This window comes from Nicotiana tabacum, chromosome 18, assembly GCF_000715075.1.
Source record: "Nicotiana tabacum cultivar K326 chromosome 18, ASM71507v2, whole genome shotgun sequence".
Taxonomy (NCBI): Eukaryota; Viridiplantae; Streptophyta; class Magnoliopsida; order Solanales; family Solanaceae; genus Nicotiana; species Nicotiana tabacum.
Genome location: NC_134097.1, coordinates 49629224 through 49657215, shown reverse-complemented (window position 1 = coordinate 49657215; position 27992 = coordinate 49629224). Strand labels below are relative to the sequence as shown.

Here is a 27992-nt window from a genome sequence, read left to right as displayed (position 1 = left end):
ATAATTCATATTCGCATGTTCAAATTAGTAACCATTATATCCCAGATTAAATCTTTTGGTTTTCCCCTTTTTACGGGGCTTTTGTATTTACACCCAGTTTTGGGATCACAATTGAACATATACCCATTTTACAAAATTTTTGCAAATCTATTCATTTTACGATCAACTTCAGACTTCTCGGATCTAAAGTTAAAAAAAAAGTTAGTCTGAAGTAAAAAAAATGTACTTCAGATACACTTAAGGTCAATTAGGTCTGAAGTACAACCAACGATTTCATGCACTTAAGGCCAATAAGTTTAAAGTAAAAAATTACACTTAAGGCCAAAAGGTCTGAAGTGCAACAAACGTTTTCCTACACTTAAGACCAATAAGTCTAAGCGAAAAATTGCAATAAATGGCAGAACTCGAGAATAATAGGATCAATAGCAGGTTTGAATCCCAAAGTGAAAGGGTACTTATAGACAAATGAAAATCCGGTTAAGTAGGAGGTAATTCTTTGATTAGAATTGAGAATAATGATAGGAAAGTCATGATCCCAATGGTAGTCTCTACGAACTAAAAGGCCAAAAAGTCTGAAATACAACCAATGTTTTCATGCACTTAAGGCTAAATAAGTTTGAAGTGCAAATTGCCCAGAAATAGAAATTTATTCTTCGAATTTTAACAATCCAATATACAATTTAATACCTAAATCTACTTCAAATGAGCTCAAATTTGAAACATAACTTTCAAATATCATCAAGAACAAACCCCAATCATCAATTTGTCACAACAACAATAAATCTAACGAACCCCTTTTGCAATTAAGAAAATGAAGAAATCATAAGAAATAGTAAAAAATAAAGGGCCACAACAGTTTAGCACTGTAAAATATCATAAACTACCTTAAAATATATTCACAAATACCATATAAAATTACTGTTACCTGAAAAAGAAGAAGAAGAATAAAGAGGAGAAAAATGCCTAAAGTTATTTAAATACCGGGTACAAGTTAAAAAAATAAAAAGTATATATAAATTAAATAATTATAGGGACGACCAAATAGGACGACCATGCAATTTTAACTTTCCTTACGTAAACTAATTACTAGCCCATTATCGTAAATATATTTAATTTCGTCCTCCGAATCTGGACCCGTTGGACCCACATAAGTACCCCACCACCCTCTCTTTATCAACTACTGCTTCGGGTACCGAAAAGCCCACGTTGAAAGATCCCTTTCTCTTCATGGATTCCTCGCTTGTGACCCCTTTTTTTCTACTATTTCTATTCTATTCTCCCAATCTCTTTCTTTAACGTGGGTGATTGTGTGATCTTTCACACCACATGAAACTGGTGAGCGAGCGATACATATCTCTCTTTTTGGGTCAAAGTTATAATCTGATTGAAAATCCCATCCCTTTTGTGGGTCTCAGGTGCTAAGGCTACAAAGGGTGGTTGTTTTTTTACCAGCTGCCATGGACAATTCTTCCTTTGAGGGTAATTTTCTTTTCTTTTTAGTTTTATTCTGCCAAAAACAATGGCTAGTAAAGTAAGAATTTCACAAGAATATCACTCAAACGAATTGGGACAGAGGAAGTAGCTGTGAAATTTCTGATCTGTTAGTTTATAATCCTGCTAATGTTTTACTGATATATTGAATGGTGTTAATTTTATCCATTCTTTCTTTTCTTTATACATACTGTTAATTTTATTTTATCTCTTGCATACTATAGTATGAAATTTAATTACTGTTTTATATGTATAAAATAATTACTTCTATAATTTTTTTTAATTTTTTGGTTTACTGAAATGGGTGGTAGAATTGGTGGTTAGTTACCTACATACCTACTCTTCTGGGGTGAGTATAATTATTATATTTGGAACATATCAGCAATGTGATAACTATGCCATTTTCTTTGCCTACAGTGTTGTGGTCACATTTTACAATTTGAAAAGGGTTTACCAATGCGAACCGAGGAATATGGACATGATTCCTATTTTACAATGACACGACCATATTATATGGTCAGTTTGGAAATATTCAAGGAAATGGAGAGCTATGACAATGTCAAGTCGAAGGAGAAATAGCTACATTCTCTACCTTTATCTTTCTGAAACTTTACCTAAATATTATGTACAAGAGGTAGTGTGGATGTTTAGAAGAAGGAAAAGGTAGTTCGAACAAGTTGCAATTGTATAAAGGAAGAAGACTACCATAGTCACATATGCCCTGACGTCAAATGATCACAATTCCCAATTTATAATGAATTTAGTAATGAATTAGATGGCCAATTAAAGCCCCTTAAAGTCTAATTTCCAACGCTTCAAACCTTTCATCATTTGGACATTCTGACAAAAAATTAGGAGCATTTTACTAAAGGCTATCCTGTTAGAGAAACCATGTGCAGGGGCAGAGCAAAGCATGCGCCCAAAATCAGAATGCTGGGATTTCATGCGTGCGGGCAGTTCCAAGCCCGAAAAGCGCGCATGACTACATGCCTAGGGCATATAATAGCCATGGCTACTCCCACTCCAAGAATTCTAGTGAATATAAAAGTAGCCATGGTAGGTGAGGTAAAAATCTGAGAGAACATAAAAATTTCAATGAAAAGAAAAAGGAAGGGTGTCCTTTTATTTTTGATGAAGTAAGATGCTATATTGCTGGCATCAAGAAGATGCAATAAGTACAAAAGTATATAACTCCATTACAACATGTTCTAAACTAAGATCAGGGAGCTAACCAAAAATATAGAGCACCGAAAAAGTAGGTTGTCAAGTCAGGGTAAGAGAGGTAATAAAGTCAAGAAAAAGGACAACATTATTTACAGGAGTAAAATTACTCCAACTAAAAAAGATTCAGTAGACATCTAGCTTTCAAGGTGTCGTTTGGAGTTGAAATGCCATCAAAATATCTTTGTTTCCTTTTTGACCAAATACACCAAATAATTGCATGTTGGGATCATCTGCCAAATTTTCTTGATGGCCTTATTGACTTTCCAAATGTTCTAACCTTCAACTGTTTCCTTGATGCTCTGAGGTAATGTCCAACTGATGCTAAAAACTGAGAAGAACATATGCCAGATATCAGCAACCACTGGATATTGTAGGAATAGGTGATTGATAGATTGTGAGCTTAGCTGGCACGTGTAAAATCTATTAACAAGCAGAATGCTAAAAGGAAGGGGGTTCGTTTGTGAGTATGTTTACGTTCCAAGGTTATTGAGTGCGCCGAAGGGATTTATTGCTTGGATAAAACTCCGGATATGGGGACGAGAGGTTTGCATATAGAGAGAGGAGATTGAAGGAGAGGAGGCCAAGGAGATGTGAAAGTGTCATTAACAAAATTCATAATGGGATGTGCTATTTTAATTTAATTTTTATGTTTGAATGGGAGATTCTGATTCAGCTAAGATTTTTGAGATGTTAACTGTTGAGCATATCAGCATCCAATGAATTTTTTTACCGAAACAAAAAACTTATTGTTCCTGTCTCTGTGTATGAAATTAGTGATTTTCTGCGCAAAGCCGCAAACGTCAAAAGACAATGAAAATTTGTAGCAAAAGAAAAGAAATACCCTCAACATTATATCTACCAAGCATAAAATAAAATCGTTCTTTGTCATCGTTGTAATGTCTACATATCTATGCTCTTTTACTCTTTCCAAAAAAAGAAACGACAACCTTACACTAGAGATCTGCTTTGAGAGGGTGTTTGGATTGACTTATTTTAAGTGCTTATTGGCTTTTAAGCACTTTTTTAATTTGTGTGGTGTTTGGCAATGATAAAAATTGCTTAAAAGCACATACTTTTAGGCATAAAAAGTACAAAAATAAGCCAAAAGCCAAAAGTTGGGTATTACCAACTTATAGCTTTTGGCTTTTAGCTTAAAAGCTACTTTTTATATGCCAATCCAAACACCCTCTGAGTCTATAGTATTTTAGCTTATTTATAGATTAGTTAACCTTGTGTATACAAGATGTTGTTCTATGTGCATACATTTGCCAGTAATGTTGTGTTTATCAAGTAAATTGGCAAGTGATTCAGTCAAAAGTTGGAATTTTCGATAATTACTCAAAAAGGAAGAGTTTTAGATAAGCAGAAGTAAAACAAAATATATGCACTAGTAAGTATAATAGTGATGTTGAGATGGGATTAGACTAGACTTTGACCTTTAAATGCAGACAACTCAAATATCTAGGTTTAGTCTGCAAGAGAAACAACAACTACCCAGTAAAATCCCACAAAGTGGGGTCTGGGAGGGTAATGTGTACCCAGACCTTACCCCTACCTCGATAGGGCAGAGAAGTTGTTACCGATAGACCCTCGGCTCAGAAAGACGGAAATAAAAAACAAGAAAAGACAATTCATTAGTAACTCCAGTAGAAACCGTAATAGTAACAGAAGCATAACAACCAAAAGATGAATGACATGCAATAACAGTAACCAGAATCTATGGCCCGGGGCTAAGATAAATAACAAGGATAGTGTGGATTCAACATAAACTGCAAGCCATCTAAGATCAAACCCTAATCCAACCCCGCCTCACCCCCGGTATGAAGTAAGGAAAGCTGTACTACCCCCTAACCTACAACCCTAATGCTTGACCTCCAGACCTTCCTACCAAGGATAGTCTGCAAGAGAATGGAATGATAAATGAATATGTCACATATTAAACTAAAGCAGGGTGGTTGAATTGGAGAAATGGTACGAGAGTGCTATGTGAATAGGAAGATATCTAACAAATTGAACGACAAGTTCTATAGACTGTTATATAGGAATCAAAGTTGTGCCTTTAAGGCCCCAACATATCCACAAAAAGAGCATCATAGAAATGTAAGATATAAGATTGATGTTTGGTCATATAGATATCATATTAGATGATATTAGAAGTGATCACGTGTAATAGAGGGTGCAAGTAGCACAGATAGATGATAAAATAGGAGGTTGTTTGAGGTGGTTTGTATCATGTCTGCTTAGAACTCAAAATGCACCGATCCAACAAAATTAGAAATATCACAGTGACAAAGGTACAAGTATCACTCATAGAGGATAAAATGAGAGGTTATCTGACATGGTTTGATCATGTCCTATAGATCGCCAAATGCATTAACTCCATTGATGCAGTACTATGATAACTGAAAGTGTTAACACTTAAAAGAGTATAAAGTACACTCTTTAATATAAAGTATCACATGAGGGTATGTTGTTTCAAGAGACCTACAATCCCTTGAAATTAATAAGGGCTCAGCTTAGAAAAGAACAGAAAACCTACAATTTTTTAGAATCAAACAGGGATTTAACTAGGAACAGAATACACATAGAAGCAAATGACTCATATAGGTGATACCAACTAGTTTGGATTAGTGTTTATTGTAGTTATATTTACATTATGACTATAAGTTGGAGACTTTTATGTATCAGTTTCACGATAAGTGAAAGATTTAGAGAATCTCTAATCTTAAAGATCACCAAATTTTCTTTATAAGATAAAATATTTAGTTGTGGAATTTGTACCCAAATAGAGCAGATTGAATATGAGGATTATAGCCGACTTTACTAGTTTTGGATTAGTGGCATAGTTGATCGATTGAGTGATCTCCCTCTCTGTTTGTCCTATTACTTGCATTTGCCATTTGATTGCAAATGATGGCTTTTCTTCGTGTTTTTTGGTAATCTGGTTGCAGTTGAAATATATTCCATTACTGAGGGAAGCCACAAGCAGTAAGAAAATTGAACTTAATAACCTTTTAATATAAAAAATTGAACAAGATTAGCTTGAAAACCCTTCAAAAATGAACTGAAGCTACACAAATAATTTAAAATTTTAAGAATTAAAAGAAAGAGAAGAACAGCAACATCTCAGTTTGTCAAATGTACTTTGCTAACCTTATTGGTTTTTATTGGATAGGAATTTACAAACTTGTTTGTTTGAAGTTACTTTTCCTGCTTTCTTGTTCTAGGTTTTGCATTTGATCCATCTAAGTGCAGTAAATTGAGTATGGAGGAAAAGAGGGAATTAGTTTATGAATTATCAAAGCGGTCACATGGTGCCCCTGAAATGCTGCAATCTTGGAGCCGTCAGGAGATTTTGCAGATATTATGTGCAGAGATGGGAAAAGAAAGGAAGTATACTGGACTGACAAAATTAAAAATAATAGAAAACCTTCTGAAAATTGTATCTGAGAAGAATTCATTGGAGCATGGAAGTACATCTAATCTTGAAATGCAGCCTTCATCAGAGAATGGACAGAGGAGTTCCAAGAGGCAGAGGAAAGCTGAGCATCCAAGTCGTTTTCCTATTGAGGCTAATAATTCTTCAACAACAAATGTTAATGTTAGTTTAGACAATGTTGTGTACTGCAAAAATTTGGCTTGCAGAGCTAAATTAAGTTGTGAAGATGCATTTTGCAAAAGGTGTTCATGTTGTATTTGCCGTAACTATGATGACAACAAGGACCCTAGTCTATGGTTGATTTGCAGCTCAGAGCCTCCTTTTCAAGGGGATTCATGTGGGATGTCATGCCACCTTGAGTGTGCCATTAAGCATGGAAAATCTGGTATTGCAACTGATAAATTAGATGGGGGCAATAATGGAACCTTTTATTGTGTATCCTGTGGAAAAGCTAATGATCTACTCAGGTAACTCTTTATATTACCTCCTGTCAGCGTGATCTGATGTTGTGATTTTATGAATCCACAATAAGACAGAAAATTTTTCTTTCAAGTGGCATCTGTATTTGTCCACATTCCAAGTTTTCTTACCTTTCTCTTTTTCAGTAATTATGTGTATTGTAGCTCTTCTGATAAAAGTACTTTTATTAACGTCTTGAACTTTCGTCTTGGGATTGGTATCTTGTTTTTTTTTTTTGCAATGAGTATTTAGATAGATATAAGATTTATGTTTGAACTGTGGACTATTTATCGCAACAAATAACCAACAAGAGCTTCAGAAAAGGCCTAATTGTAGAGAGATAACATGGAGTTTGCTCCACTTTTTTCATTATTTTTTCTCAATTCTCTGCCTTTGCATGTGGTTGCTTCACTTTTCCAATGGCTGTTAGACTGTACTCCTCGTGTGCGCATTTTTGGTAGCCTGAATGGAGTGTCCTTTGATTTATTGTGTTAATCAGAGTTGTAGTTCCTATGATTAGCCAATACCCGGGGGGGGGTTGCCTTGAGGGTGCAAATTGGGAAGGAGAAGGTAACGATTTCTGGTATATGAAGAATCATACCAAGTGTCATCTCTAATTTAAGTAGTTGGGCATGTTTTTGCTTAAATTATGAAATAAAATTGATCCTAGACTTATTTCTTCAACCCAACTTCCTTTTGTTTTATTCCAAGAACTCTTTCATAGTTTAATAGCAATACCTGGTATTGAAATATGATCAAAACTTTCTATTGATCCGGCGTATTGATCATTCTGTTTTAGGGTCCCTCGAGTTATTCCAAACTTTACATGGACTATGGACTAATCTGTTAGTTCATCCATATATGTTAGACTAGCACGACCCCAAAACGGAGTACAACAACAACAACCCAGTATAATCCCACATATGAGGTTTGGGGAGGGTAGTATGTACGCAGACCTTACCCCTACCCTATGGGGTAAAGCTGTTTCCGAAAGACCCTCGGCACAAAGAGATGAAAAAGAGGCAAAGGAACAGTAACAACAGCATGCGTCGGGAAGATAGTACTAGTGACCGAAAAATCAGAAAAATAAATAGAAAAGGTAATATCAATAATCAGAACCATGTAAAGGTACTAGGAAACCGGAGCAGAAAAATAGTACGAACACAACAAGTACCACTATTAAACTAAAGCAAGACACTAACAAACTAGCTTAACACCCACAACAGAGTAGAAAAACGCTCAACTACCTATTAACCTACGACCCTAATACTTGCCCTCCAAACCTTCCTATTAAGGGTGATGTCCTCGGTGGACTGGAGTCGCGCCATGTCTTGACTGATTACCTCTTCCCAATATTTCTTAGGCCGTCCTCTACCTCTTCTCATACTGGTCAAGGTCAACCGCTCGCCCCTCCTAACCGGGGCATCAAGGCTTCTCTACACGTGCTCGAACTATCTAAACCTCATTTCCTGCATTTTGTCTTCAATGAGCGCAACCCCACCTTTGCCCGAATGTCGTCATTCCTAATTGTGAGAATGCACGGGAGAAAATATATTATTGATTAATTATGACAATGATACAATGAGCCCTATTTATATATAATACATGTCCTACTCCTAATACATATGGGATTAGGGTTATTTACTACTATTTAACTATCAAACTAACACTCCCCCTCAAGCTGATGCATATAAATCATATGTACCGAGCTTGTTACATATATAACTAATACGAGGACCAGTGAGGGACTTGGTGAAAATATCAGCAAGCTGATCATTCGACTTCACAAATTTTGTAGCAATATCTCCCGAGAGTATCTTTTCTCTAACAAAGTGACATTCAATCTCGATGTGTTTAGTTCTCTCATGGAACACTGGATTTGACGCAATATGAAGAGCAACTTGATTATCACGCACAAGTCCTATCTGACTAATCTCACCAAATTTCAACTCCTTGAGCAACTGTTTGATCCAAATTAGCTCACATGTCGCCATAGCCATTGCTCGATATTCTGCTTCTGCACTAGACCGAGCAACCACATTCTGTTTCTTGCTCGTCCAAGACACCAAATTTCCTCCTACTAAGACACAATATCCAGACGTAGACCGTCTATCAGAAGGTGATCCTGCCCAATCAACATCTGAGTATCCAACGATCTGCTCATGACCTCGATCCTCAAACAATAAGCCTTTGCCTGGAGCTGATTTTATATACCGAAGAATTAGGACAACTGCATCCCAATAACTATCACAGGGAGAATCCATAAACTGACTCACAACACTCACAGGAAAAGAAATGTCAGGTCTAGTCACTGTGAGGTAATTTAATTTACCAACCAACCGCCTATATCTTGCAGAATCGCTAAGAGGCTCCCCCTGTCCTGGCAGAAGTTTAGAATTCGGATCCATCAGAGTGTCAATAGGTCTACAACCTGTCATTCTTGTCTCCTCAAGAATATCTAAGGCATACTTCCGTTGTGAGATCACAATACCCGAGTTAGACTGAGCGACCTCAATACCCAGAAAATACTTTAATCTGCCCAGATCCTTAGTCTGAAAGTGCTGAAAAAGATGTTGCTTCAACTTACTAATACCATCCTGATCATTGCTGGTAATAACAATATCGTCAACATAAACGACCAGATAAATACTGAGATTTGAAGCAGAATGTCGATAAAATACAGAGTGATCAGCTTCACTACGAGTCATGTCAAACTCCTGAATAACTGTGCTGAACTTACCAAACCAGGTTCGAGGAGACTGCTTTAGACCATAGAGGGACTGGCGCAACCGACATACAAGGCCACTAGACTCCCCCTGAGCAACAAACCCAGGTGGTTGCTCCATATAAACCTCATCCTCAAGGTCACCGTGAAGAAAAATATTCTTAATGTCCAACTGATAGAGAGGCCAATGACTAATAGCAGCCATGGATAGAAAAAGGCGGACTGATGCAATTTTAGCCACGGGAGAGAAAGTATCACTGTAATCGAGTCCAAATATCTGAGTATATCCTTTGGCAACAAGACGAGCCTTAAGTCGATCAACCTGACCATCTGGACCAACTTTGACTGCATACACCTAACGACAACCAACAGTCGATTTACCTGAAGGAAGAGGAACAAGCTCCCAAGTACCACTCGTATGTAAAGCAGACATCTCGTCAATCATAACTTGTCGCCATCCGGGATGAGACAGTGCTTCACCTGTAGACTTATGGATGGAAACAGAGGACAAAGATGACACAAATGCATAATGGGATGATGAGAGACGATAGTAACTTAAACCGACATTATGGGATTAGGATTAAGTGTGGACCGTATACCTTTTCGTAGTGCAATCGGTTGATTAAGAGGAGACAAGTCCGCAGTATTAGCAGGGTCAGGTGCAGGACGTGAATCAGCTGGGCCTAATGCTAGGGGCGGACGACGATGATAAGTCAGGGTGGAGCTGTAGAAGGTTGAACTGGACTAGGTGGTGGCACTGAAGCTATAGTTGGTGGAACTGGACTAGGTGGTGGCACTGGAGCTATAGTTGGTGGAACTGGACTAGGTGGTGGCACTAGACTCGATGGTGACACTGGAGCTATAGGTGGTGGAGCTGCAACTGGAACTGTAGGCGGTGGAGCTATGGAGGAAGATGAATGGGAGATGGGGACTGAATCTCCAAAAGAAGGAACGGGTAGCACCTCAAAAATATCTAAGTGATTATCTGGACCTGTGAAGTATGATTGAGTTTCAAAGAAGGTAACATCAGCAGACATAAGAAATTGCTGAAGGTCAGGAGAATAACATCGATATCCTTTTTGCGTTCTTGAGTAACCCAGAAATATGCACTTAAAGAGCACGAGGAGCTAACTTATCTTTTCCTGGAGTAATGTCATGAACAAAACACGTACTCCCAAAGACACAGTGTGGAAGAGAGAACAAAGGTCTGTGGGGAATCCCAAAGACACAGTGTGGAAGAGAGAACAAAGGTCTGTGGGGAAACAGGACAGAGAATGGAACTTGATTTTGGATAGCTGAAGATGGCATACGATTAATAAGATAACAAGATGTAAGAACTGCATCCCCTTAAAAACGCAGCGGAACATGAAATTGTATGAGTAAAGTACGAGCAGTTTCAATAAGATGTCTATTCTTTCTTTCAGCTACCCCATTTTGTTGGGATGTGTACGAACAAGATGTTTGATGAATAATCCCATTGGAGTTCATAAATTGCTAAAATGAGGAAGACAAATACTCTAGGCATTATCACTACGAAATGTGTGGATAGAAACCCCAAATTGTTTCTGAATTTCAGCATGGAAGGTCTGAAAAATAGAAAATAACTCGGATCGATTTTTCATCAAAAATATCCAAGTGCACCTGGAATAATCATCAATGAAACTGACAAAGTAGCGGAATCCCAAGGTAGAACTGACCCGACTAGGACCCCAAACATCTGAATGGACTAAAGTAAAAGGTGACTCTGCTCGATTATAGAGACGCCGCGAGAAATGGGAGCGGGTATACTTACCGAGCTGACATGACTCACACTCTAGAGTGGACAAGTGAGATAAGCCAGGTATCATTTTCTGAAGTTTTGACAAACTGGGATGTCCTAACCGTTTATGTAATAAATCTGGTGAATCAGTAACGGAAGAAGTTATTGGAGGAAGACAAGATGCGAGTCCATGTGATTTTGCAAGGATAAGGTAATAAAGTCCATTTGATTCACGTCCGGTACCTATGATCTGCCCTGTACTGCGTTCCTGTATAAAAACAAGGTCATCAAGAAATAAAATAGCAGATTTAAGGGATTTGGCTAAGTGACTAACGGCTATGAGATTAAAAGGACTACCAGGAACATAAAGAACGGAGTCTAAAGGTAAGGAAGGAAGTGGACTTGCTTGACCTATTGCTGTTGCCATGGCTTGAGACCCATTGGCCATTGTGACTGTTGGAAGAGATTGAGAATATGAAATACTAGTGAAAAGAGATTTGTTACGAGAAATATGATCAGATGCACTTGAATCAATAACCCAAGACTCAGAAGGTGAAGATTGGGAGACACAAGTCATGCCACTATTTGTTGGAACACCGGAGGCTAATCCTGAAGATGTCTGTTTACGTGCTTTGTACTGAAGGAACTCAATATAATCCGGTAAAGAAACCATCTGGATGAGATTCAATGCATTGGATCCAACGAATTGTGAGTTAAAGGCTTCCGATACGAATGCCATTATAATATCGTGCCGGAAAAAGCAGAAATTTTCTGGGGATCACTGTTCACGCCTGAAAAATCACTGTAGCTGCCGGAAAAATCAGTGTAGTCGCCGGAAAAACTCAAAGTGGTCGGAATCAAACGAAAACAGGATGGGTAGGGTCGGAATTAGTAGCCGACCCAACTGTTCTAAGAACCGTCGTAAAAAAATGGCCGGAAGTGGTCGTACTCGCCGGCGCGTGGGTTTACGCGCTCATCGGAAAATTTCTGTTGCCGGCGCGTGGCAGCTTTTCTGCCGGAGAAATTTTAATGGGTTTGTCGCCGAGGAGTGATCTACCTCGTGGTCGTATTGGTTTTTGCACAACACCGACAGAAAGTGACTTGATTGCGGGCAGCCTTCTAAGTCGCCGGGAAATTGCACGGCGACGAGGTTTTTCTTCCCGGGAGTCGCTGAAATGAGCGCAACCCCACCTTTGCCCGAATGTCGTCATTCCTAATTGTGAGAATGCACGGGAGAAAATATATTATTGATTAATTATGACAATGATACAATGAGCCCTATTTATATATAATACATGTCCTACTCCTAATACATATGGGATTGGGGTTATTTACTACTATTTAACTATCAAACTAACACTAATCTTATCCAACCTAGTATGCCCGCTCATCTACCTCAACATCCTCATTTCTGTTACTTTCATCTTTTGGATATGAGAATTCTTGACTGGCCAAAGCGGAGTACTCTACCGTGAAAAAAATATTTGAAAGATTGTATATATCAAATTCGAACAGAACGAAAGTTGAGGGCTGTTAAGTGCTTCTTTTGCTAGAGCTAGACTAATGCAGTTAGAAAAGCTTCTTATAAAGGGTTTGGTAACAGGTTAGAAACTATTGTTGTTGGGGTCTTAACTCCAACTTACACTCTTAAGCCAAATGCTTTATTAGATTGTTTAGTTGGCATTTTCATTCCCCTATAAACAATATTGATAATTTTTTGGATTTTGTTAGCTCCCTGATTCTAGCATAGACATTGTTTTGGAGCTAACTTTTTTGCTACCTTTGTATTCTGCATCTCAAATCCTTTTGATTAAGATCAAATGTGGAGCTATAGCTGTTTCACTAAAAAGAGAAATAGCGAAAGAAACAAAATACTTTTCTAGCTGCAGCGAACAACGTTGTTGGATGTGTCAGAAGCTTTCTTCCTTGTTGAAGTTATGTTAGAAAGGAGATTAATGTGCAATTTTGAACAAAAGTAAAGTTACTGAGCTGCTTGAACTTTGGCAAAATTAAGATAAGATAAATAAGTATTAAAAGTTGCTCTCCGAGTCCGTAGGCATTATCTCCAAGTTCAAAAGCGAAATTCACATTCATGGATAATATATAGAAATTTGTTCTTGTCAGAACTTTTCTTGATTAATCGTAATATAATGGTACTATTGGATGTTCAATATCTTTTATCCAAAATAAGTGGTTTGGGAACAAGGGCATTCTTAAGCAAACATTCTTGAGAGCAATTGTCAACTGAAAAAGAAGCTAAACTTATTCTTTCCAGTAATTTTCTAGATGCTTTGAGGGAATGAAAGATCCGGTGCACAAATTAAGGCTTGTTTATTGTGAGCAGATTGTTTTATATATTGTTTTTTTTATTTGTTAGTTTTCTTGTTCTTTATTATGAGTTAAAAAGATTAGAAGGAAGGGTGCCGATGGAGTGAGGTTGATTGACAGATGATGAGCTTGAGTGATTTGAGACACATGAAGTGGTGGACCAGGGCCTCCTATTACCTGAAACCAGTTAATGAAAGATAATCAGGATCAAATTAACCTCCGGGGTTAACCTGGTGTCTAGTTCAGAGGTTGCATTTTTTGGAAAAAATGTCAAGGAGGTTAAGGAGAGTAATTTGTAAATTAAGGCCTCAAACCTTGATTGCAACTTCAATTTTGTTTTAAAGGGCTCGGTTGTTCGCCGATCCAAGTGGTACGTGAGTTGGGTTTAGAACATCGTGAGGCAGTTCGGTTCCTATCTAACCATTGTTGTTAAAGGGAGAATTGCGAGGAGCCAACTCTAGTACGAGAATCTGGAGGAGAGTTTTGTCCTTGTGCATGGCATCAAGCTTAACTGTTTAATAATAGTTGTACCGTGTCCTCCGCTATTTGATCATTACATCTTTCGGTACTTGGAACATTGCATAATTTTACTACCCTAAGCTTGTATAGATTGTTGAGCTCGTGGGAGCCGTGGGTTATGACCTTCCCTGGTCTTAACCAGCTTGTTTTGGAGCTCCGAGCTCATCATATTTGTTATATATTAATAATTTTGTAATTTGATGTCTCACATGTTCTAAAAGATTAATTATATAAAGAATTTCAAATCACACTTTTTTTCTTTTTCTTTTTGATAAAGGAACTTAAAAGCCCTTTATATGCAATGCGTTTGAGATCAACAAAGACATTGTGCAACAACCAAAGCTTTTGATTCCTACTTTGCTCCTAGCCTTTAGGTCCCATGACTGCAATTTTCGTGTTATATATTTTCTGACTTTTTCCTTCTATTATTTTGCCAGATTTGTTTTTCATTTTCTAAAGCTTCGATCCTAGTCCTAGAGTTTAAAAGCTATTTGTTACCCATGTCTTTGGATTCACCATCTTTTCTTACCCCTCGAAAGCGCATTTTGTCCCAACTGGTTATATTGGTTTCATCTGTAATTGCTTATCTAATCCACCTACATCACAAGATTTGAGTGTGTGAGGCAATTGTTGTGTTGTCGCCAAAATGATTCGACTACTGGATAGGCTAGCTGTGGGTGATGGACTAAGGGTTAGATTTGCAACTAACTATGATGCCTTGCATTTTAACCTTTACTGTGTCAAAGGGGACCCTTAAGACTACTGAGAAAGACTATACTAGAGCAGATATCAGTGCCAGCATGTTGGTTGTGCTGCCAAGGCTGTTTACCATTCATGAAAGTATGTATAGTTTATGAATCTACTGGTGTAGCCTCTGCAAGGTGACTGTACTTCAGAAGAATATCAAGTTTTACCTCCTAAGGAGAATATAAGTTGGGTTTGATTACCTGGATTTCTTTTTGCCGCTGTGTGATATGTACTTCCCGGTTGTGATTGGGTTGCATCAGGGATCAACTCTTAGCCCGTTATTATTTTCCTTGGCGATAGATGCACTGGCGCGCAACATTCAAGGAGAGGTGCCATGGTGTATGTTATTTGCAGATGACAGTTCTGACTGACGAGACGCAACATGGTGTTAACTGGAGACTGGAGGTTTCGAGACAGACCCTAGAATCTAAAGGTTTCAAGTTGAGCAGGACCAAGACAGAATACTTGAAGTGCAAGTTCAGCGACAGGACCTAGGAAGCGGACATGCATGCCACAAGTCATCCCCAAGAGAAGAAGTTTCAAGTACCTTGGGTCAGTAATCCAAGGAAATGGGGAGATTGACGAGGATGTTACACATTGTATTAGAGCAGAGTGGATGAAATGGAAGCTCACATCCGATGTCTTGTGTGACAAGAATATGCCACTAAAACTTAAAAGGTAAGTTCTATAAAGTGGTGGTTAGACTGATTATGTTGTATGGGGTAGAGTGTTGGTCAGTCAAGAACTCTCATGCCTAGAAGATGAAAATAGTTGAACTGAAGATGTTGAGATGGATGTGCGTTCATTCTAGGTTAGATAAGATTAGGAATGAAGATATCCGGGAAAAGGTGGGAGTGACCCCCGTGGAGGATCAGATGCGGAGGCGAGGCTAAGATAGTTGAAGCCTATGAAGAGAAGAACAAATGCCCCATTAAGGAGGTGTGAGAGGTTGTCCTTGGTGGGCATGAGGCAGTGTTGTGAAAAGCGCTCGCTTCAGCGCTTAAAGCGTGAAGCGAAGCGGGAACTTGGTCGCTTCTATGTTGTGAAGCGTAGCAGGTGTTATAAAGAGTTCGCTTCTGCCAAAAAAGCGAGAAGTGTGAGAAGCGACAGTAGCGACTGAAGCGAGAGCTTCGATATATTAAGGCTGCCAAAGATTAAAAATTAAAAAAGCTCTCTTTTCAAAACATATCGAGCAAGAGAAAAAAACAGGCGACTAGGGTTCCCATTTTCTGCACTTTTCAAGTTCAAGTTCATCAAGTTCAAGCGCAGGTATGTGATTTCTTCTTCTTCTTCCTTCTTCTTCTTCTTTTTTCTTTTTCTTTCACTGTTTCAGTCTCAAAATAGCATCGAAATGCTGCTAAATTTTTCCCCTCCGGTTCTTTTTTTTTTCTCATTCTCTTCTTCTTCTTCTTCTTCTTCTTCTTCTTCTTTCATTGTTTCAGTCTCGAAATGCTACCCAATTTTTTTCCGTTTCAGTTGCTGCCATTTTTTTGCTTACAGTTACATATGTTGTCTATGCAATATTTATTTTGATATTTTTTTAAAATTCCGCTTCACTTCAAAAAAGCGAGTGCTTCGCTTCTCGCTTTAAGCGAAAAGGGGCTTGTCGCTTTTCCTCGCTTCACGCTCTTCACAATACTGGTATGAGGATAGGTAGAGGTAGGCCTAAAAAGTATTGAGAAGACGTGATTAGGCAGAACATGACGCATTTTAGCTTATCGAGGACATGACCCATGATAGGATGGTGTGGAGCTTGATGATTAGGGTAGAAGAAGAGTAGGTAGTCGAGCGTTTTCCATTTTCTTTCCCATACCAGTAATATTAGTGTTATTCTTGTATCTTTGTTATTCTTAGATTGCTATTAGTACTTGTTGTGGAGGTTGATGATTAGGATAGAAGAAGAGTAGGTAGTCGAGCGTTTTCCTTTTTCTTTCCCATACCAGTAATATTAGTGCTATTATTGTATCTTTGTTATTCTTAGATTGCTATTAGTCTTGCTGTTTGATTGCTATCTTTCACTTTAGGTTTCTTAATATCTCGTTGTTGTTATTGCTTGTTGCCATGCTTCTTTTCATCTTTTTTTTAACCAAGTGTCCATCGGAGACATCCTCTCTGCACTCTCATGGTAGGGGTAAGGTCTGTGTAAACACTACCCTCCTCAGACCTCACTTGTGAGAATTCATTAGATTTTTTTTTTTTTTTTTTGTTGTTGTTGTTGTTGTTGTTGTTGTTGCTGCGGTGATATGCACTAACTGAAATTTCCATGACCTGGATATTAAATAATTGACTAGGGCATCTGATGGAATAAATAAGTAAACAAATAAAAAACAATGAAACATAGGATCAAATCTGTGAAATATGGAACAGGTTTATAGATCTACGTCTCTGTATGAGATTGGGAAATAGTGTTTCAGAGATTTTTTTGCACCTTCATCTCAAAAGGAATGACACTTCCTATTTAGGAAGTTTAACAGATTTTTCTGACTGCCTTTTTTTCATTGTCCAAACATCTTTTTAGATGCTTTATTATAGAATATTTTAATTTATGTATGTTTATGTAGTTTTAGTTTATGTATATTTAAAAAGAAATTAACAAAATCATACAAAAGATTGATCCGCGGACCTTCTTACTTGCAACCCTGCATTATCTTGGGATGGAGGGTGTATTATTTCTCTGTGCATTTGAACGAGAATCTGCGTATCCAACAGAATCTAATGTTAACATTATGTTGTCCAAACATTACAGTTACTATACTTTGCTTATTTTCCAGTTTCTTTTTATGTTACATGCATATTTCTTATTCAGTGTAACCATTCATTGAGTCTTATGCTGGTTCAAAAATTGGGAAGCATAGATATAAGCTGTGGGTCTTCGTCCCTCACTTCCTTTTGTGGACTCTTTGGAAGGATAGATTTTGACATTTTGTAGATATTATATCTGGTTGAGCCGATTTCTGAAACAACTCGTATTTTGATGCAAAAAAATCTTTGCAGATGGGATTGAAGACCTTGTACAGTTCATGAACACTAAATTCCTAACTGGTTTTATTGTATCCTCTTTTGTCCATTCTGTATATTCTTATTGTTTTTTGTATATCAGTGTCTTCCTGTTCCCCGAAGAAGTTCAATTTTGTGCATTATCTTAATTGGCAATTGACCTAATTATCATATCTATTTCCCTTCAAGTCTACAATAAGATGTTAAAATTTTGCTGTTGTGAAATTGATCTTCTATTGCATGATGGATACAGTGAACTATTTCCATGTAGAATCCATAAAGGACTACTGACATGTATATAAGCTTTAAAGTATTGCAAAATGCAAACTTGTATGATTAGAATTCAAGCTATGGTTAGTATGTAGAAATAAAGATGTTTTCTTCACTTCTTGCAGTTCTTTGAAAAAACAACTTATTACGGCAAGAGATACCAGGCGCGTAGACATATTATGTTATAGGCTTTCGTTGAGCCAAAAAATTTCAGTTGGCACCAAAAATTGCCAAAAGCTGTGTGAAGTTCTTGATGAAGCTGTAAAGAAGCTTGAAGCGGATGTAGGCCCTCTGACTGGTTTGCCTGTGAAGATGGCTAGAGGTATTGTGAACAGGCTCTCATTTGGCCCAGCTGTTCAGCAACTTTGTGGCTTGGCTATTGAGTACATAGATGCCCTGCTCTCTGAGAGAGTGTCCCAAATGCCGTCTAATGCTAAGATCCAAGGTAATACTCATTCTAATTTGAGGTTTGTTATTGGAGACATAGACACTGTCCTTATCTATTTATTGATTCTGTAGAATTCCTTTCTTTTCATGTGTTACTGTGATGCCTTCATTATTTTCTTTGTCTAAGTTTGGTGCTCATTTAAGTCAAGTGAAGTAATACATTTACATGGGGCTATATTTTGTAGATTGCAAAGTGACGGCATCAAAACTTGTCAGATTTGAAGATGTCTTTGCCTCATCTGTGACTGTTGTTTTGAGTTCTGAAGGGGCTTCTATGGAGAATGTTGTTGGTTACACTTTGTGGCATCGGAAAGCTGATGAAACGGAATATCCAGTAGAACCAACTCGGACATTGTTTTCCCCTAGCACTAGGTTTGTGCTCTCAGATCTGACTCCAGCTACAGCTTACGTTCTCAAGATTGTGTCCCTTGATAGCAAAAGAGAGCTGGGAATGTTTGAAGTTAAATTCTGCACTAGTAAAGCTGGAAATGAATTGTCTAATCTGAACTTGAAAAGCTTGGAAGTTGAGAGAAGTCAAAGTCCACCAACGAATTGCAGCAACCTTTCTAATCCTTCTTCAGTGGAGGATGAAACTAATAACATTATTCTCTGCAGCAGTGACGATGAGAACAGAAGGGATAATTGTCTTTCTTGTCGTGACAACACTGATAAAACAATTTCTGCGGACATGTGTTGCACCACAGTCGCCTTTACTGGTAAAAGTCAAACAGGAAATGCAGGAGAAATGGTATCCTTCGGCGATGAGGAAGATAGCATGGTGAAAGTAAGCTCCTTGCCAAATACTGATGCTATAAACCTTGAGAACAAGCAGTGTTCAGATGTTCAAACAACAGATGAGACAAGCACCGATAATGGGTCAAATGCACCTCCGCAGACTGCCTTGGAATTTACACCAATTGTCAGTAGTGTGGAAGCTGGCTTGCCTATTACACCCTGCAAATTGGAGAATGTGAAGGGCAGCCTTGGCCGGAAAGGGAAATCGGAACATTGCAGCAAAAATCTTGATAATGGATCAGGGAAGGAGGATGGACCACAAGTTGGCAGCTCTTCGAAGAAGAGAGTTGGAGAATGGCAAGAAGATTGTACTGGAACTGGAGATAAAGATTTCGAGTATTACGTCAAAGTAGTTAGATGGTTAGAATGTGGTGAACATATTGATAAGACATTCAGGCAGAAGTTCTTAACCTGGTATAGCTTAAGAGCTACACCACAAGATGTTAGGATTGTAAAGGCATTCGTTGATAACCTTATCGAAGATCCAGCATCACTTGCTGGGCAGCTGGTGGATACTTTCTCTGATGTTATTTCAAGCAAGAGATCCTCTGTAGTTCCTGGAGGCTTTTGCCTGAAGCTTTGGCATTAACGGATTCGGAATGGATCCTCTTCTCCCTGCTACATGATTTATAATTGCAAATCCATGGGGTTTGTTTAGCTTAACATAATTCTTTTATTCCCAAATTGTCCTATCTCATCATTATAATTCTATGTTGTAAACATTTAGACCATCTTTTATTTTTCTCACAGATTGCTTCTGCCCAATTGATCCACATTTCTCTCTGGTATGAAGTTGGAGTTGGAATGAAAGGGATCTGCTGTAAGATTATTTGAAATAAATATCTATTGGATATTTGATTCTTTTGAGCTAGAAATATTACTTGATATTTTAAGCATGAAGATTTTGATGTTCATTAGAAGTAGTGCCTTTAGTTTGGATGTCAAGAACAGAAGATGAATTTTTATGAACTGGACTGTTTGGAAGAGAAACGTATCAAAACCTTCAGTATGTGGTGCATTGCAACTTCAAAATGTAGAAGCAATTTTCTGAAGAGAGGAACCAAGGTCTTCATAATATTAGAAAATATTCGAATTCAGCGCAATTTATTCATTACTTTCAAGCTTAAAACTTGACTTAATTTTTCCTCGCTGGGGTTGTGCTTTAACACATCACTTGTGCTTCCTTTAATACAGTTGGTTTGGATGAAGTAAACTATAACATACCCAGTGTAATTCCACAAGCAGGGTCTTGAGAGGGTAAGGTTTGAGGTGTATGCAAATCTTACCCCCAACCTTTTTGTGTGGTAGAAAGGTTGTTTCCGATAGATCCTTGGCTCAAGAAAAGTATTTTCAGAATAGGTTTGAGAAATACAACAATAATGAAAATACTGAAGAAAAAAAAGTATTGATAGCAAAATAGTAAAGATAACCAAAATAAAAGAAATAACAAGAGTAACGAAATTATATAATAACAATAGTAGTAGTAGCAGTAGTAATAATAAGATACAAGGAGAACATGGAGTATATAAGGTGATCTAAACTAGATACATGCTCTCCCACAAAATGCAAGGAATCGCTGATTACCTACTAATCTTCTAGCCTAATCCTCGGCATCCATGCTCTCCTATCTAGAGTCATGTCTTCGATGAGCCGAAGATGTGTCATGTTATGCCTAATCACTTCTCCCCAATTCTTCTTTGGTTTACCTCAGTCTCTCCTTAGACCTATCACTGCTAACTTCTCGCACCTCCTCACTGGGGCATATGTGATCTTCCTCTTCACATGCCTGAACTATCTCAGCCTCGCTTTCCATATCTTGTCCATCATGAAGGCCACAACAATCTTGCCCCGTATATATTCGTTCCTAATCTTATCTCTCCCAGTATGCCCACATATTCATATAAGCATCTCCACCCGCTACTGACATCTTCTGAAGGTGTGAGTTCTTGACTGGCCAATATTTTGCCCCATACAATAAAGTTGGTCTAACAACTACTCTATAAAACTAAACCTTTAAGTCTTAGTGATACATTTTTATCATGTAATACATCAGATACATGCCTTTATTTCATCCACCTTGCTCCAATACGATATGCGACATCAGTGTCGGCCTCCCCATTTTCTTGGATTATTGATCCAAAATACTTGAATCATCCTCTCTTCCGAACCACTTGTGTACTAATCCTCACTTTCATATCCGCCTCATGTGATACGTTACTAAACTTGCAGTATATGTATTTTATTTTACTCATGCTCAACTGAAAACCTTTAGATTCTAGTGTCTGTCTTCAAACCTCCAGTTTATCGTTAACTCCATCACGTGTCTCGTCAATCAACACTATGTCTTCTGCAAATAACATATATCATAGTACCTCGCCTTAAATATGTCGTGTCAATTCATTTATTACCAATGTAAACAAAAATGTTGTAACGATCCGGTTGGTCGTTTTGAAAGTTGTAGCCCCGTTCTCCCATTTACTGCTCATTTTATGCTTAATAGTTGCTATATGACTTGACGGGGTAGTTAGTTCGGTTTTAGGGAGGTTTTGAAATGATGTTGAGACACTTAGGCTCATTTGGACATAAGAGATTTTTACTTTTTTCGAAAATTCTTCATTTTTTTTCGAAATCAGCGTTTAGTCATAAAATTTCTAATTTCACTTGAAGATGCATTTTGGAATTTTTTGATAATTTGAAAAACTCCAAAAGCTATTTTTTAAAATTTTTACTCAGATCACTCACAAAACTTCAAAAACAACCCAAAATTATATTCATGTCCAAACACAACTCTAATTTTTAAGTACCATATTCACTTGAAAATTTGTTTCACTTTTTTTTTTGGAATTTTACATATCTTATGTCCAAACACCCACTTAGTCTCCAGGTTGGAAGATTAAGTTTGAAAAGGTTGATCGAATATTGACTAATGTGTAAACGGCTCCGGAATGGAGTTTTGACGGGTTTGTTAGCTCCGTTAGATGATTTTGTACTAAGGAGTGTGTCCGGATAGTAATTTGGATGTCTGTAGTTGAATTAGGCTTGAAATGACAAAGTTGAAAATTTAGAAGTTTGACCGATAGTTGACTTTGTGGTTACTGGGCTCGTATTGGGGTTCTGGGAGTTGCAGTAGGTCCGTTGTGTCATTTGTTACTTATGTTCAAAATTTTAGGTCAATTGAATGTGATTTGATAGGTTTCGACATCGAATGTAGAAGTTAGAAGTTCATTAGGCTTGAATCGATGCGCGATTCGTGGTTTTAGTATTGTGTGATGTGGTTTGAAGGCTCAGCTAAGTTCATCTCATGTTTTAGGACTTTTTGGAATGTTTGGTTGAGGTCTCGGGGGCTTCAGATGGTTTAACGGATTAAAATTTGGCTTAAGTGTTATGCCGGTGCTTCAGGTCTAGTGTCATCGCACCTGCGGTGGGATTGGCTGCGGGCGCGGAGCCACAGAAACGGCTAAGCTTGCGCAGCTGTGAAGAGGAGTAAGGTCTATGGAGGAGGTTCCGCAGATGTGGATGCGCATCTGTGCGTGGTCGACCGCGGAAGCGGATTTGGATAGGAAGTAGGGGCGTCGCAGAATTGAAGGGAGGTTTGCAGATGCGGTCCCGCAGGTGCGAGGTTGGGATCGCAGGTGCGAGAGGTCGCATGTTAAGTGGGTTTCGCAGAAGCGCGAATTTCTCCGAAAAAATAGATGCGCAGGTGCGAGCCCAGGCTCCGCAGGTGCGGAAATGCATGGGCAGAGTTTAAAACTCAAAGGTTTCGTGATTTTAATCATTTTGGACATTTCAAGCTCGGGCTAAGGCAATTTTGAGAGGATTTTCGAGGTGTTTCTTGAGGTAAGTCGCTTATGGTAATTGTTATTCAATAATTTCCTCTCCCCATTGAATTTCTCACCTATTTTATTTTTAAAATTTTTGAGGTGTAATTTTGGGAGTTTGAGGCTAGGGATTTGGAGAGTTTAATTTAAGGATTTGAGTGACGATGTGGTGTCGAATTTTGTTAAATTTGGTATGATTGAACTCGTGGTTGAATGTGCTTCCGAATTTTGTAACTTTTATTGGATTTCGAGACATGGGTCGGGGGTCGACTTTTAGTTGACTTTTGACTAAGAACTTAGTATTTTCTTATTGAATTGATTCTTTTAGCTCGTGTTGATTGTATCGAATTGTTTGTAGCTAGATTCGAAGCATTTGGAGGCCGATTCACGAGACAAGGGCGTGTTGGAGTAGAGATTTGCACAGTTGAGGTAAGTAACACTTCTAAACTTGGTTCTGAGGGTATGAAACCTCGAATTACGTATTATGTGATTGGTGGTGAGGTGACACACACGCTAGTTGATGGGCGTGTGGGTGTTCACCATAAGAATTGTGATTTGGTCGATTCCGTGGAACTGTATAGTTGATTAATCTTGCCGTTATCCGTATTTTCACCATGTGTTAGAGGAATTTAGCTGCCAGTCATGTTAGAAATCCTACTTGGACTACATGTTGGTATTGTTGGGACTTAAATTATTTGCTTAATTTGTCATTGTGTACTCAGTCACAGCTATTAATTGCATATTATATCTCCGTCTCTATTGTCCTTTATTGATATATTATATCATCATTGTTTGGGCTAATTATCATGATTTTTGTGAGTCCAATAGACTAGAGAGATTGATGACCGAGTGAGGCCGATGGCCTGATTGTGAGGATACTTATGGGATCGGGCTGTATGCCGCAACATGTTTATTTGATTCATGCCATGATTGGCTTATTATAGAGCTTGGGCTGGAATCGCCCCTCCAAAGTCTGTACATCCACAATGAGCGCAGGTACCTACTGAGTGCGAGTGAGAGTGACAAGTGATTGGGAAGATTGATTGGTTGTAAGGAATGAGTGGCTGTGAGGATGGAATGAATGGGAGGATTGAGTGACTGATACATTGAGAGTATGCATATGATTTCATTACTATTTTGTACTTCAGTTGGCATTTATAATCATGTAGATACCAAGATGCACCATATCTTGTTGCAATTGAACTTGTCGTGATTTACCTATTTTGGGCTTTAACTGTTAAACTTGAAAGCATGCTTACATTTGCGTACTGAAATTCTGAAATTAAACTGTATCTGCAAAGCTCGTCACTACTTTTAGCCTAATAGTTAGACTTGTTACTTACTGAGTTGGTTGTACTCACGCGACACACCATACACTTTGTGTGCAGATCCAGGTGTTTCCGGACACGGTGGGTGTTGACTATCAGAGTAGCTTAGTCATTCAGAGATTTCAAGGTAGCTGCCCTAGCATCCGCAGACCTTGACTCTCCTCCCCTATCCTTCAGCTTTATTTATTCAGTTTCAGTTTTTCTTAGACAATATTTTAGACTTGTGTTGTATAGATGCTCATGTACTCAGTGACACACTGGTTTTGGGAATTTCTGTATTGAGTTATGACTTTTATCCAGCTTTATGAGAGTTTTATTTATTAAAACCTATTTTAGCATACTTTAAATTTGAAAGTGTTGGTAAATTATGAGATGTCGGCTTGCGTAGTACCATGATAGAGCCATCATGACAGGTTGTGTTTTGGATCGTTACAAGTTGGTATCAGAGCCTAGCTTACATAGATCTCACGAGTCATGAGCAGGTTTAGCAGAGTCTTGTAGATTGGTACAGAGACGTCTGTACTTATCTTCGAGAGGCTGTCGAACCTTTAGGAAACTTCACATTCTTGTATTCTTGTCATGCGAATTTGTTGATTCCGGGAGCTAAAATTTTGTTATTCTATTCTCTCACAGATGGTAAGGACACGTGCTACCGGATAGGGCGGACAATCACCAGTACCACCGCCTACGGCCGCGAGAGGCCGGGGTCGCGATAAGGGTAGAGGTGCAGCTCGTACAACAGCTAGGGCAGCACCTGCAGATCCACCGGTTGCTCTAGCTCAAGAGCAGGTTCCAAATGTGGTAGAGCCAGTGGGACCAACTCAAGCACCAGCGATGCCCATTGTGATTACAGGCCTTTTTTAGGCTTTGGCTCAGATTTTGACTGTGTGCACTAGCCTTACTCAAGCGGTTTCTGTTCAGAGCGCGCCAGCCACTTCTCAGGCCCGGGGAGGTACTCAGACTCCCGCCACCCCTACTCCAAAGTAAGTGATGCAGGGACTTCAGACACTGAGGGTACTACCAGCCCAGCCAGTTGCAGTTGCTCAAGCCTAGGTGGGTCTCGTTATGACTGATGACGAGCAGAGGATACTCGAGATATTTGGGAGGCTCCAGCCTCCATCATTCAGTGGGGCTGAGTCAGAGAATGCCCAGGACTTCTTGGATAGGTGTCAGCGGATTCTTCGCACGATGAGTATTTTGGAGACAGTGGTGTCTCTTTCACTATTTTTCAGTTTACAGGGGTTGCCTTCAGATGATGGGAGGCCCATGAGAGGTGCAGACCAGTCGGTGCAGCACCACTTACGTGGCATAAGTTCTCCGTACTCTTCTTAGAGAAGTTTGTGCCACAGGCACGCTGGGAGGAGCTGTACAGACAGTTTGAGCAGCTATGTCAGGATGGCATGTCTATGACCCAGTACGAGGTGAGGTTTTCAGATTTGGCTCGTCAAGTAGTTTGGGTCGTTCCCACTAAGAGGGAGAGGATTAAGAGGATTAGTATGTTCATTGATGGCCTCTCCTGTCAGTGCCATTTTGTTATGACTCGGGAGAGTGTATCAGGTGCTACATTCGATGAGGTGGTTGATATTGCTCGGTGGCTAGAGATGGTTCGTAGCCAGGAGCGTGAGGAGAGGGAGGCCAAGAGGCCTCATGGTTCGGGTAGTTTCAGTGGTGTTCCTTTTGGAGGCAGTCCTACCACAGCAGGGGTCGTCCTTATAGGCCCGCTCAGATGGCTCGTCTAGTTCATCGTGGTGCATCATCTAGCCATGGTTCAGTGCCCGTCCGGATGTCATGCCCTGACCTCGGGGAGCGTGACCGGCGCTCAACCAAGATAACCCGGCCGAGCAAGCCTGCTAGATTGACTTCTACCCAACTCACCCATAAATAAAGAAAAGATAAATTTCATCAATTTAACACCAAGAGGATTCACGAACAACACTAATTTCATTACCATTAGTTACTTCATTTTAACGTCTCAAAATAAATACACTTTCATAGATTGAAGTGGAACATATGGTACAATACAACATTACTAGTTTGACTTTCCCAACACGGAGCCTCTAATAGATACAAAAGGCCTCGGCTATACCTCAAAACATAATACATAAGAAACAAAAGATACACGACCCCAAAATGAAGTGGGGCTCACCAAGTCAGCTGGGAAGAGGGTGTACTGCTATCAATGATTAGAGCTGCCTTCTATGGAACCACCTACATCCATTAAATATGCAGCTCCCCCGACAAAAGGGACGTTAGTACATATGAAATGATACTAGTATGAATGACTAAACACCCTCTCAATAGAACGAGTAATAACACAAGGAAGAACAATCATAAAATCAATGGGAGCCTCAAACAATACCAAAACATCAAGTTTGGAACAAGACAAGTTTTCAAGTAAATTTCCATATTTTAGGTTGGGAGATCTTTAGCACCGATATACCATTGTTATTTTAGCACTGAGTCCAATCATGGACCGATCAGCTAGGCTGTCTCACCCAAAGACATCAACCACACTCACAATCACTATCAAAACCTCAATCATTATCTCAATCACAATTTCAAGCACAATCACCACCATGTGTGCGGCATGGCGTCCGATCATGACCCGACCGGCTAGACTGTCTCACCACAATGCTGTATGGATCTACATCACCCTTTTCTAGAAATCATCTCAGTCCAATAAAGGGGAATATTCTCATCACATCAATCTCATCCCAAATAAGATGAATAATCACAATTCACTCCTACACCAGCACGTGTAGTTTTGAAGTTAGGTTATTTCATCCTACCCTTCCTAGGTGACTAACGATACTCCCAAAGTGTTTATTATTTAAGGAATTTACAACTCATTTAAATATCTTTTACACGTCTCTTAGTTTCATTGGCACCAATGGCCCCGAATGTAATATTATTCTTGGCATGTTGGCCGTATTTCATATTTCATGCTCACCTCTTTCACTTCCAAACATCGTCACGGATCATCAACAACAAAGCATTTTCGCTCAAGACTTTAAGTACACATGTGAGCAAATAAGAATCTTAAGCACATTGAGATTTCTTACACATTTAGGCATAATAGCTTTCATTTGAAACATGGCATGATGTTATAACATTTGGATATGTAGCCCGTACTTTGAACACATTCTCAAATGGTAACATAACATAACAAGAACATTTGGAATATATATTGAATATATATCTTTTGACACAAGGCTTATTCGGAGTAGTCAATTCATAATGAACAATGCGGGACTTACAAGGATATCGTGGGGTTCAATTCTAAGAGAGGGTTTAGCCAACATACCTCGCTTTGAGCTTTCCTTAAATCACTATATAGTTTCAGAAATCCTAGCAACTTTGATCTATTTAGAGATGTGATAAAAATTGAACCACAATTAGGAAGATATTCATAGGTTCATCTCACTTAAGCATTTGATCAAACATTAGGTGTGCATTAAAGTTTCAAGGTCATCCTATGGTGGATTCCTTCATCCCACAAACCAATATCTACCCTTTTTAGCTCAACAACCTTCCCACAACTTTGTTGGTACATGCATGCATAGATAACACCCCCATACCTAAGAATCACACTCCTCATTATCCATCTTCTACCCCAAACTCAAAATTGAAGACTAGAGTATGAAAC

General features: G+C 38.8%; 1 protein-coding gene across 4 annotated transcripts; it reads left to right on the top strand.

Moving 5' to 3' along the window:
* The first annotated feature begins 1202 nt into the window (after positions 1 to 1202).
* LOC107783766 (VIN3-like protein 2) lies at positions 1203 to 20070 on the top strand. Of its 4 annotated transcripts, none has more exons than XM_016604789.2 (5): positions 1203 to 1335; positions 1416 to 1479; positions 5943 to 6621; positions 18084 to 18403; positions 18591 to 20070. In XM_016604789.2, exons 1-5 carry the CDS (start codon positions 1327 to 1329, stop codon positions 19787 to 19789), a joined length of 2271 nt encoding a protein of 756 aa, XP_016460275.2. In that variant the 5' UTR covers positions 1203 to 1326; the 3' UTR covers positions 19790 to 20070. The 4 variants fall into 4 exon arrangements, with proteins under 4 accessions (XP_016460275.2, XP_075092948.1, XP_075092947.1 ...); XM_075236847.1 differs by lacking the exon at positions 1203 to 1335 and adding an exon at positions 1909 to 2154 and having other exon boundaries at positions 1339 to 1479; XM_075236846.1 differs by lacking the exons at positions 1203 to 1335; positions 1416 to 1479 and adding an exon at positions 1914 to 2069.
* Positions 20071 to 27992: the final 7922 nt, after the last annotated feature.